A 13543-nucleotide genomic window follows, 5' to 3' on the forward strand; every position below is an offset into this window, starting at 1 on the left:
CAAGGTGTAGTTTCTTATTAGCAACTGGCTAGTAAATACAGGGGGGTTTATACACAAAATCACAGCCTCTAATAATAGCTACGTTACAAGCACACATATTCAAGTTGTTACTTTTCAGTTGCCCCCAAGTGATGTTTTGCAATCATTCATTTTTCTCTTCCTCTATCTCATTCTGCTCGGGGCATTCACTGTCAGCTCCTGTAGCTGAGGCATTGGGCTCCTCCACTCGTCTGTCCAGCTCATGGCAAGGCTTGACAAACTTTGCAGGCAGCAGCCACGAACCTGTAGGTAGGACACAAATATACTCCCTCCCCCAGGTTATCAGTTCTTGAGAAGTAGACAGGTTAAAGCGATTCCTTAAAGCAGAAGCATTCTGATGCAAAAGGAATGTGAAGCAGCTGCAGAAGTAAACTGCACACTGTTAACAGTCAAGCAGTTTGCTGTGTCATCACCCATTTTTTTACCTTCTTTCTGTGACACCCTGATGCTGCTTGAGTGACGGCTGATAAAGCTTGTGGTTTCCCTACCGCTCTCGCTTTTTCAGTTAGCAGTTCTTGTTTCAACCGATCTATCTGTTCCTCCAAGTCTTGGATTCACCCCCAGGTTACGTTACACATACTAAGCAAGACTCCTACCATGCACCCAGCCTGTTGCAGGCGCTCTTTAGGCTTTGTTTGTGGTGCCTCTACAAACTGCCCCAATGCTTCAATAGATCGAGAGGTTGGGGGGGTTTTTTGTGGCTTTTTTTTCCCCACTCCTTGGCTCCCGTGTCCATCCTGGCCATGCCACCGGTGGAGCACCGGGAGCCGAATCGGAGGGCAGCTTTGTTTGAACGTGGGGACCGAACACTCATCAAATAACAAGTCGCTCACCTTGCTTTGCACGGCTACAAATGCCAGCCTGCTCAGCAGCAGCTACAGCTGCCTGCCTGCTCAGCAGCAGCCATAAATACCTGCCAGCAACCGCACTCCTGCATTAACCCTTTCTTGCCCGAAATGTTAATCTGGTACCTGTTAAAAACTATTACGTGAACCCAACAACAAAAAATACACAGAACACTGTCTGCCCTCAACACACACACATGCATGGGATCCCACAAACACACTCCACACAACTACAATATCTGAAACACAAAATCCAGGCAATCATTACTCCCACTACACGGTCCCACGTACAGAACGTGGTGCAAGGATCCTGTGAAGACTATCAGGAAACCAGCTCCGAGCAGCATCATCGCAGTGGGAGGTTGCAGGCTCAACCTTAGCGGGTGTCCCCGCAGAGGCTCTGCCTCCCCCACATCACATGAGGCTTGGGCTTTTATACTGACCAAAATGCACACTCATTCTGACACAGGTGCCCAGCCTACGTTGGAAGAAGTGGCCAGCAGTATCTATAAAGGTCTCAAAGGGTCGACAGAAACATGGGCATACTTATATTTGCCAACTTGTAGTACATGAGTATCACAGACAGACTGTACCAAATGACTTGGATATGGGGTCCCACGTCCATGGTCCGCCCAATATCCCCGATAAGAGCATATGAGAGACCTTCCCATCGTGGGTCTTGATCAGGCACATACACCACCGGGAAAGCACACAATACATCTGCATCCCCCACCTGTCCCGTTTCTCCCTTTACAGCTGCCCATTTATGATGAGGATCTGGGGGATATAAATCAGGCTCCTTTCCAGATCAATAAGCCCCAGGTCAAAAGGACCATCCAGGTCAGCATCAGAATTATCAGGGATCAGAACATCAGGAGCAGCAACAACAGCAGTCTGATGAACATGCATGGGCTCCTTCTCGGGGTCAGTAGGGCCTGGGTCAAAAGGATTCATCTTCATCTCTGTCCTCAGTCTTGGCAGCCATGGCAGCAACTGCCGGAGGTTCGGGAGGGGCGTGGGGGGGGGGGGCACTGGGCTCCACGGTCTCATTTTTTGACTGTAACGTCTCTAAAATAGTTCTCCAAATGACTAACAAATTTTTCACAGCGTTATCACCTTTTGTGGCTGCGTCCCTCAATTTAACTCCTGCCCCATTCCACAAAGAGACCTCAAATACGGTGGACTCATCAATCTCTGGATAACGCGTCTTCAACCATTTCAACATTAAGTCTGTCTCTTTCAAGGTTGCTCCCTTCACCTTAAGAAGGACTGCAAACATCCATAAAACGGAGGCTTCTTCCTTAGTAATACTGCCCCCCATAGTCCCGTTCTCAGCTGCTCACCTTTTCCAGGTGATCTTAAGGTCCTTTCCAACCCTACCCATTCTACGATTCTATGATTGTATGTCCGGACCTCTTCGGTGCTCCCCCACAGCCCTCCTCACTGCTCCCGGGTGATAGGTTCGTGTCCGGACGACTCCGGTGCTCTCCCACCGGACTCCTCTGAGTTCAGCCAAGCTAAGCCACCGGCTCCAATGGATTAGCCTGAGTTTCTCCTGTTCGGGCACCATTTGTGGCCTATCAAAGATGGACTCCAGTTCTGGTGAAGTCCGAAGACCTTTATTTCGTGTCTCGCATCCCTTTTATACTCTACTGAGTGCTAAGCAGTAACTTTCCACTCTTTTACTCCCTTACCATCCGAATTTAGAAAAACTATTAAGGGTTACAAATATTCACACTGTTTGGTCTGTCTTTGAGATGCACATCCTGCTTTATCTGCAAACCGCCTGCTTTGTTTTGCTAACCAATCTCTACCCTTCATTGTTCTCTTTAGAGTTCCCAAGGGTTAGGCCCGACCAGGGTATTGACACCTGGTGTTTTCTTCACAGCTCCCAAGGCTTAAGCGAGACCAGGGCGATAACGCCTCGATCCATTTCGATAACTTTTTCTATCCATCACCCACATATGGCTAATGCTATAGTGAAAGTATATAAACCTGTAACAAATGCTAATCAGTGCGCCCCTGGATACGGTTAACACGCCCAGCGCTGCTGCTTTTGCTTTATTGACTTTGTCCCTCAACAAAACCCTGTTACCTCGTTTAGAGGAGTGACCTCATATTTCACAGCAGGCAGTCCACCTACAATCTCCAGAGCTCTGCTTTGTGTCCTCTGGATGCTTTCTCCTTAGAAAGCGCTGGCTGCTGCCGTGTCTTCTTCATCGACCTCCTGCCATGAAGGGTCTACATTACCCCCGAGGTGGGCATTTGCTGTAGGTCTGGCACGGACGAGCCTTCCCAGCACGCAGAGCTGAAGCCTTCCACAGGTACCCCGAGAGAGACCCTTCTCCTGTGGGGACACTCTCCAGCAGCGCCGGCGCCTCATCCCGCTCCGGACACCCCGCCCGGGAGAGCAGACAGAGCTTCAGGGGCTCTGGCAGCAGGTGACCCACCTGCGGGGGGAGGCCGCGCCGGTGTCCGAGCGCGGGGGGAGCTGCCCTCGGTGATATAAGGAAAGCAAGTGCCTGGAAAACATAGGGTTAAAATACTTTTAACTTAATTTAGGTCTCAGATAGAGAACAACGTTTGTGTTGTAAGCCTGTGGTGTCATAACAGAATTTAATAGTCTTACTAACAAGAGTGAATTATTTCTTACCATCCTTCTAATTATCAGATTGGAGACAGTGACTCCCAAACATCTGCTAGCTTAGGATACTCCTTGTCTGCCCATCCTGTTCTGCTTGCAGTAGATTTTGTACGAAGGCCACACTGGTCTGAATCTTTGCCAGCAATCAGAAACTTACAGATAGGGCTGGTTTCAGCTGGTTTTGTGATTACTGGGGCATCCCACTGTGCCAAAGGTGAAAAGTGAGGAAGACTGCTTACTTCATCTTGAAGAGCCCTGCCCACAACCATCGGAGGGCAGTGTGCAAGCGCCAAAAGGGAGGAGACTTATGATAATGAGTACCTAAAGTAATTGTAATATCACCGCCTGCTCTCTCTGGGGAACCTAATGAATATGCATGTTTGTGTGTAATAAATATCTGCTTGCTTAACCCCTCGGTGTGCAAGTTAGGAGGAGCGGTCCCCCTTTCACCCGGTGCCCTAATAAACATACCTGCTTTATAACTCTCTTTGAGTTGTAGAGTCTGATTCTGTGCTTCTATTTGGCACCCCAGATGGGACAATCTCTGCCCGGCTGCGGGACCTACTGAGGACGGGACTCCTCTGGGCACCCCCGAGATTTCTTGGGAGGACTCCCCCACTCACTCAGATCACCGCAGGGGCAGACAAGGACCATCACCAGTGAATCATCAGGTATGTTTAAACCAGGTAAAGGGGATACCCGTAAGTCATACTGAGACGTCCTACGTGAGGTAAAGAGCACGGGTGCTCGCCCCATGGGTTAGTTTGGTTTGATAGGTTATCGATCCAAGGATAACTGTACTAACGGCTTTATGAGCCTTTGGCAAGTAAACACTGGCTTAAGGTTTCTGTCTTACAATTATTGGCTTAGACGACATTCTGTGTGAAGTGGGTGACTGAGAGACGGGCCCTTGTGTGAATGAGTGTTTTGTGTGAGTGAGACGTGGCATAGCTACGAAGCGAGTGTGGAGTCCTGATCCGCGGTTCCGTGTTCTCTGTGAGGAGAGCGGCCGGAGACAGACAAAGTGTGTATGTCTCATGAAATTGAACCTATTGTTGAGTTTTGGTGTCCTATCCACCGTGATATTGTGTGTGAACCAGTTTTCGTCTTTGAATGGTTTGTTTGTGAGGATAAAGTGTCAGTGAAATTTGGTTGGGATTTTTCGTGTGTTAATTGCCCGGGAAATTGGTCCGACTGGGACCGGATTGAACGTTCGTGTGAATTAGTACGAGCAGTTTGTGGAAATCTGGGAGAACTAAAGAGCCAGTAGAGCAATATGGGGGTTAATTGTCAGAGTAGTGTTCAAGCTCGCTGGCGCGGGGCTGGAACTAGCCCTTGCCCTATCTGTCATCACTGTTGTTTGTATATCCAAGCTAAGTGTCGTGCTTGTTCAAAATATATTATCCCTTTTGGTGGGAGACAAGCGGTTTCTATACAGAACTGTTTGGAATTTGGGTGTATCCGTTGTGGGTGCCGCACTCCGTTACACCTTTTCCTCTGGGTAAGATGTTATTGTTGTAGGCTAACCGTGTCGTATATCTTTAAAGGACTACAATGGGAGGACATCAGGACAACAGAGTGGGGGAATTCTCAGAAAGAGCCCGTTAGGTTGCATTTTAGCTCATTAGAAAGATATAGGGGTGCCACCGGGAGGAATTGTGAATAAGAAAACCCTGATCAAATGTTGTAATCAGTGGTGGCCTTTATGTAAATTGGAAGATGGGGAAAAGTGTCCCTTCAATGGAACTTTGAATTATACTACCTTATTACAATTAATGTTATTTTTGAGACGACAAGGAAAATGGGATGAAGTTTCATATGCTGATATGTTCTTTACCCTTCGGAATCATCCTGAATGGCAGACAGAATGTGGGCTGGGGCCTCCGCAAGACCCGATGGTGTTGGCTCTGGAGAAGGGTAATAGAAATGGAAGTTAAAGAGATGTTGTTCGGCATGTAAGTATAGGGCAGAGCTGTACCAGACTGGGAGAGGTAGGGGACCCTGGAGCTGGGGATTTACCAGAATATTATAAAACACCCGTGAGACAGGAACCACCACAAGAGGAAGGTGGGGATTCCGAATCAGACATCCCTCCAGGCAGTCCAGTATCCTCTCATACCCAAGGAAGGCAAGGGCAGGAAATACTGCAAGCAGAACAGGATGGGCAGACAAGGAGTATCCTAAGCTAGCAGATGTTCGGGAGCCAGTGTCTCCAAACTAACTGATAATTAGAAGGATGGTAAGAAATAATTCACTCATGTTACTAAGACTACTGAATTGTGTTATTGATACAGGGGGCTTGATATAAGAAACGCTAGCGCCTGGAAGTCTGTGGAATTTAGGGGTCCCACTAAACATGAATTGTCTTCTACATCCTCCTTATCAGTTAACCATTCTTCTCCTTCTCCTCACCACATCTACATATCAGTTGCTCATTCTTCTCTACTTATCAGTTAATCCAAAGACAGACAGATATGGCTGTGTCTTACGAAACTCTGGCGGGGGGGGGGGGGGAATTATAGTCTCCCAATCGGTTATTCTTTGGGACCAGAAATAAAACGATTACTTTGTGGAGTAAGCCACAAAGTCCCGGAGGACCACCGGGAAGTTAGAAAGGGAAAACTGGGAAAGGATTTGTAAAAAAAAAAGTATCAGAGAAATTTGAGGAGGCGTGGTTAAAAAGAAGAAGATAAAATGGGAACAAACCAAAGTAAGGAAATATTAAGAAAAAGCCCCTTAGGGTGTATTTTGGTACATTGGAAAGAAATTACAGGACCTGGGGGCACGGAAAACAAGAGAACCCTAATTAAGTACTGTAATCAATGGTGGCCTCTCTATAAATTAGAAGATGGGGCGAAGTGGCCACTTAATGGGACATTGGACTATAATACTATGTTACAACTAATGTTATTTTTAAGGAGGGAAGGGAAGTGGGATGAAGTATCATATGCAGATATGTTCTTCACTCTCCGAAACCACACAGAATGGCAAAGAGCCTGTGGAATGATACCGCCCCAGGATCCCTTGGTGATGGCCCTGGAAAGGGATGGGAGAGGAAATAGAAACAAGCCCAAACGATGTTGTTCATCATGCGATATTGGTCAAAGGTGCACTAAACAGGATAAAATTCACCACGATACAGAGCAGGAATTAGTAGATATAGTCAAACCCCCACCAAAAAGACGGGAGAGTATGGATTCGGATGATGCTGTTACTTCTCCAGGCAGTCCGGTCTCCTCGCGAACCCGGCAGAAGCCTGTCCTGCAGGCACCTCTTAGAGAGGCAACAGGACCTGAAGGAACCACAATGCTAATTAGAGTACCCTTTTCTACCCTGGATCTAGAAGCATGGAAAAAGGTTGCAAAAGATTACCGTAATGACCCTGTCGGTGTTACAAGGCATTTGCAATTTCTAGTGAAACAACACAATCCAGATTGGAATGACATACAGTTGCTGCTAGAAGCAATGACAGAAACGGAGAAACAATTAATATTAAAAACAGCAGGGGATCTAGCTGAGGACTACTATCGAGCGAAACGACAGGATGTAAAGGAATTTTTTCCGCTCCAAGATCCTAAGTGGGACCCAAATCGATCAGCAGAGCGGGAAAAACTGCAGGCATACCAAGAATGGATTGTTAAAGGGGTAGAAAGGGCCATCCCGAAAACTATAAATTGGTCAGTCTTGTATGAGGTAAAACAGGGCCCTTCAGAATCGCCATCCGAATTCCTAGATCGCTTAAGGGAAACAATGCGCCGTAATACACCACTAGATCCGGGCTCAGAGGTGGGAATACAGCAATTAGTATCTCTCTTTTTGGGACAATCTACGGGGGATATTAGGAAAAAACTTCCAAAACTACGACCAACGGAGGGAAGAAATTTAGAAGTTCCCTTGGATGAAGCATGGCGAGTATTTAGTAATCGAGAGGAAAGTTACAAACAAGGAATGCGGAGATTAGTGGCAGTGGTGGAAGAAGGGGGAAGAAGGGAACAAAAACAAGGGCCTCGACTAGGCAAAGATCAGTGTGCATTGTGCAAGAAATTTGGACATTGGAAAAGTGAGTGTCCGGAAAATAAAAGAAACTGCCGTACAAACAAAATCAGAAAGGGGAGAATGATTGCACATGTGAAAGAAGAATGACGGGAACCGGGGGAATCTTCCCTAGCAGATCCACTGGTTATAATGAAGCTAGGGGATGAAGAGGAAGTGGAATTTTTGATTGACACGGGCGCAACATATTCGGTTTTAAATAAAGCCCTGATACCTTTAGGGAATGAATATATTACTGTAAAAGGGGCAACTGGCCAAAGTGAAAAGGCGTATTTTTGTAAACCATTAAAATACCAATTAGGGAAACAATGGGGCATTCACAAATTTTTATATATGCCCAACTCCCCAAAAGCCCTCTTGGGAAGGGATTTATTAGAACAATTGGGGGCAGTTATCACCTTCAATGAAGGTGAGATCACCTTAAAGGTAAATGACCAGCAATACATAGAAGTACTAAGTTTAACTTTAGTTACACACCAAACAGAGGAAAAGATTAGAGAGGATGTATTAGACCAAGTATTTCCAGGTGTATGGGCTACAGATATACCTGGAAAAGCCAAAAACGCACCCCCGATACAGGTCAAGCTCAAGAAAGGGAAACAGGCAGTTAGGATCAAACAATACCCTTTGAAAAAGGAAGACAGGGAAGGAATCTGCCCGATAATTGAAAACTTCTTGCAGATAGGGCTATTAAAGGAGTGCCAGTCTGATTTTAACACCCCTATTTTACCAGTCCGTAAACCTGACGGGACATACCGGATAGTACAGGACTTAAGAGCTGTCAACAAAGTAACCGAAGATCTTTACCCTGTGGTAGCAAATCCATATACCTTGTTAACATGCCTAGCACCAGAGCTAACTTGGTTTACTGTTTTAGATTTGAAAGATGCCTTCTTTTGCCTCCCTCTCCACGAAGCCAGCCAGAAAATCTTTGCATTTGAATGGGAAAACCCTAGGAGTGGACGCAGAACTCACCTCACATGGACGGTGCTGCCTCAGGGATTCAAAAACAGCCCCACTCTGTTTGGAGAACAACTGGCAAAAGATCTAGAATCCTGGGAGGCCCCACCTGAAGAAGGAAAACTATTGCAGTACGTAGATGACATCTTAATCGCTACCCAAACAGAAAAAGCCTGTGTGGCCTGGACGGTAAGCCTTTTAAACTTTTTGGGACTTCAGGGATACAGAGTATCCAAGAAAAAGGCCCAAATAGTGAAACAAAAGGTAATTTATTTGGGCTATGAGATAAGTGCTGGACAGCGAACTTTGGGACGGAGCCGTAAAGAGGCAATATGCCAGACCCCAAAACCTCAGACAATAAAAGAACTACGAACCTTCCTGGGAATGACAGGATGGTGTAGGCTGTGGATTTACAACTATGGGTTACATGTAAAGCCTCTATATGCACTCATTGCTGATGGTAACAGAGATCTTCAATGGACAAAAGAGGCTACTCAAGCCTTCAACCAACTAAAGAATGCTCTCATGTCAGCTCCGGCCCTAGGACTTCCAGACGTGAGTAAACCATTCTTTTTGTTTTCTCACGAGAAACAGGGAATTGCCTTGGGAACACTAGCTCAGGACTTGGGCCCATATCGGCGAGCAGTTGCTTATTTTTCTAAGCAATTGGACTCTACGGCTAAAGGGTGGCCTGGGTGCCTTAGAGCAGTGGCGGCAGTCGTGCTGAATGTCCAAGAAGCACGCAAATTCACCCTGGGCCAGAAAATAACAGTGTTAGTGTCCCATACAGTGTCTGCAGTACTGGAAGTAAAAGGCGGACATTGGCTCTCCCATCAGAGGTTCCTGAGATATCAAGCCATCCTGGTGGAACAAGATGATATAGAAATAGTAACAACTAACATTGTCAATCCAGCTTCTTTTCTCAGCAGAAACGAAGGAGAACCTATACATCATGACTGTCTGAAAACCACTGAGGACACATACTCCAGCCGTCCAGACCTGAAAGATACCCCTTTGGACAACGCAGAAACCTGGTTTACTGATGGAAGCAGCTATGTCATCAGTGGGAAACGACACGCTGGATATGCGATCACCACTTGCAGAGAAGTAATAGAATCTGGACCACTACCAATGAACACTTCCGCACAAGAGGCAGAACTGATCGCACTAATTAGAGCTTTAGAACTAGCAAAAGGAAAGGATATAAACATCTATACAGACTCAAGATACGCATTTGGAGTTGTGCATGCACATGGAGCCATCTGGAAAGAAAGAGGACTGTTGAATTCGCACGGAAAAAACATCAAACATGCATAAGAGGTAGTGAGATTGTTGGAAGCAGTCCAACTACCTGAGAAGGTAGCAATTATGCACATTAAGGCACACCAGAAGGTGAGTTCGAAGCAGGAAGAAGGAAATGAGCTGGCGGACAGAGAGGCAAAGGCAGCAAAAGGAGAGGTAATTATTGAAGGAGCCCTAATTTCTGATGGGAAAATTCCTTTGGAAGGTAAGCCAAATTACAGTAAGGAGGATCAGAAACTAATTACAGATCAGGATGGAATACTAAATAAGGAGGGGTGGGCTCGCACACCGGAAGGGAAAATAGTTGTCCCCTCTTCTTTGTTATGGGCATTAGTAAGAAATGAGCATCAGAAAACACACTGGGGAGTGGATGCCTTACATAAGTATCTACTAAACAAAATCATGGCTAGAAATTTGTATGCTACCATTCAACAAGTAACTCAACAATGTGACCTTTGCCTTCAAACAAACCCCCAAAATACCCCCAAACTTAAAATAGGTCAAATTGGAAGAGGTAATGGACCAGGTCAACAATGGCAGATCGGCTTCACAGAACTGCCACGAAAAGGGGGGTATAGACATTTGTTAGTCCTAACAGACACCTTTTCAGGTTGGCCAGAAGCCTTTCCAACAAGAAGTGCAAAGGCTCGGGAGGTAACTAAGATATTGTTACAGGAGATAATACCACGATACGGAGTTCCAGCCACTATATCTTCAGACAGAGGACCACATTTTATTTCAAATGTGGTACAACAAATTAACAAACATTTAGGTATCGATTGGCAACTTCATACTCCCTACCACCCTCAGTCAAGTGGTCAGGTGGAGAAAATGAACCATTTAATTAAACAACAAATTGTGAAATTGGGTCAGGAGGCCAGTCTACCTTGGCCCAGGCACTTCCATTAGCTCTGCTGAGAATTCAAACTAAACCAAGAACTCGAGAAGGATTAAGTCCTTTCGAAATTCTGTATGGAAGACCATATGGGGTTCAACAGGGAACGTCTCCCCAAGTGGGAGAAGAAACTATGAATAACTATGTAATAGAGCTAGGAAAACAACTCAGAAAAATTGAAAAACATGTGGCTGGAACTCGAAGCAGAGGACTGGATAGTCCCGTACATAACATACAACCTGGAGACTATGTGTATATAAAATCTTTCAGACCCACGGGGGAAGAAGATCTCGAGCCAAGGTGGAAAGGGCCATTCCAAGTACTACTCACAGCTTTCACAGCTATCAAAATTAAAGAACAAAACGCCTGGATTCATCATACTCGAGTCAAGAAGGCTCCAAAGGCTCCTTGGAAAATTACATCAAGTGGTAATAACGGACTGAAACTAAAACTAACTCGTGAAAAATAGAGTGTTCTATGGATGTTAGTATAATGTTATGATTGTAATCAGAATATACGCCTGGGTATCACTTACTACCTGGATAAGCTTGCATAGCTAGTTAAAATGAAATTGCTATTTATATTAACCCCTTATATCCATACCATGGTCCAAGCCATAGAAAAAGAAACATCAATACTGGGGTCAAACACAAATATTTGGCTCACATGCGCAAACAAAATGGGGGTTACTGATTTCTGTTTGACCTTGGCACGGGTGGGAAATCCTTTTCAAACATGCTTAATTGGTGTACCATACCTGAGTCCCTTTGATTTTCGGGGATGGGTAAGGGATGACTCGATTCTAAATTTTACCAAGGTGACTGAAACGGTCAAAAGGGCTCGAGGAACCAGTTGGACAGTTGCGTCAGCCCAAACGGGTGGAATAATAAAATACTTAAACCATTCCACTATCCCGATGCAAGAACTCCAACTCCTGGGATCTGACAGAACCAATCAGAGCTGCATAACTTTTAGTACATGGTCAAACGAAGTCCCTGAGACTAAGGTAACTACCGGGAAGACATGGTATCATAATATAACCGCTTACTGCTCAGGATCATCTCCAGTGTTACGATACAATGATGAAATACCCAAAGCTCTACCCCAGGATATTTCTTGATATGTGGAGGCCGTGCATGGCCAGGAATTCCTTCCAAACCTTTTGGGGGACTATGTTATCTAGGTAAATTGTCCCTGTTTGCAGCCTCCAAAAGACATTTAGTCCAAGACATAAAAAACAGCCTCCGTAGAGACAAACGATCCATTGAGCAATTAGGCCCGAATTGTGATTCTACTTTAAACCTTTGGAACCACACAGCAAGATTTTTGGCAGCGTTATTTGTACCAAATTTAGCTGCCGGAAAAGCACTGGCAGACATACATCACTTAGCATGCTGGGCAGCTAAACAGTTAAATATAACTTCAGACGTGATATCCTCACTTGCCACAGACCTAGATAGCGTGAGACACGCATCTTTACAAAATCGAGCAGCAATTGATTTCTTATTATTAGCCCATGGACATGGGTGTGAGGATTTCGAAGGTATGTGCTGCATGAACTTATCTGATCATTCTGAATCAATTCATGCTAAGCTACGAAAATTACAGGAAAATATGCAAGAGCTTAGAATTGTTGGAGGCGGACTGGATAAATGGCTAAATAGCCTAGGAATTACTGGATGGTTCAAGGACATACTTAAACAAGGTCTTCTAATCTTAGTGATAGTATTATTCATTTTAATGATTGTACCGTGTGTAATACAATATATATTGAAGTTATTCCATAAATCAATAGAAGGAACATGGATAGCTCTGTTGTAAATAATAATCATTAAATAGTAAAAGAATTTACTCACTTTATAGAAAAGGGGGGACTGATACAGGGGGCTTGATATAAGAAACGCTAGCGCCTGGAAGTCTGTGGAATTTAGGGGTCCCACTAAACATGAATTGTCTTCTACATCCTCCTTATCAGTTAACCATTCTTCTCCTTCTCCTCACCACATCTACATATCAGTTGCTCATTCTTCTCTACTTATCAGTTAATCCAAAGACAGACAGATATGGCTGGTTTCAGCTACTTGTGTAATCACTGGGGCATCCAGATGTGACAAAGGTGAAAAGTTTAAGAAGAGGAAGACTCGTTTACTTCATCCTGAAGACCCCTGCCCACAAGAGGAAGACTCATTTACTTCATCCTGAGACCCTCACCCATGACCATGGGGAGGCACTGCGCATGTGCAAAGGACTTTTTAGCTCATTATAATACGAAGCGGGGATAGATCATGAATATGTATAGGCGTGTAACTTTGGAGGATAAATGTAGCGGGAAAACGACACTGAGGTGTGCATACTTTGAAGGAGCGATCCCGATGCACCTCAGCGCTGAATAAAAGCATACCTACTTTACAAGTTTTACGAGTTGTCGAGTCTCTCCGCGTATCATTATGACACCACAGGCTTACAATGCAAACATTGTTCTCTAGCTTAGACCTAAGTTAAAAGTATTTTAACCCTATGTTTTCCAGGCACTTGCTTTCCTTACAGCACTCGGTACCGACAGGCCCGCGGGGCCCCGCCGTAGGACGGCACCATCGCCACCGGCAGCCCAGCGCCGCCATCTTCCTCCCTTCTCGGACGCGAAGGCACCGCCCGCCGCTGGTCGCTGCCGTCACGTGGCAGCGCCCCCTGGTGCGCCGGTCCAGCCGCTGAGGGCGGGCCTGGCCGGGCCGCAGGGACCGGGGCCTGACCCGGTAGGGCTTGGCCCGGAAGCCCGCCCCTCGCGGCCGCGTGAGCTTCCGTGGC

At 45.7% G+C, this 13543-nt stretch overlaps 1 protein-coding gene across 1 annotated transcript; it reads left to right on the forward strand.

The window, feature by feature from the left end:
• Window positions 1-3667: 3667 nt before the first annotated feature.
• On the forward strand, window positions 3668-7671 carry LOC308221525 (uncharacterized protein; the record flags this gene model as incomplete). The annotated part of the gene is made up of 2 exons (XM_080618558.1): window positions 3668-4199; window positions 6512-7671. The coding sequence occupies exon 2, from the start codon at window positions 6532-6534 to the stop codon at window positions 7669-7671; it is 1140 nt and encodes a 379-aa protein (XP_080474684.1). The 5' UTR covers window positions 3668-4199; window positions 6512-6531.
• Window positions 7672-13543: the final 5872 nt, after the last annotated feature.

This window comes from Psittacula echo, assembly GCF_963264785.1.
Source record: "Psittacula echo genome assembly, chromosome: 5".
NCBI classification, from domain to species: domain Eukaryota; kingdom Metazoa; phylum Chordata; class Aves; order Psittaciformes; family Psittacidae; genus Psittacula; species Psittacula echo.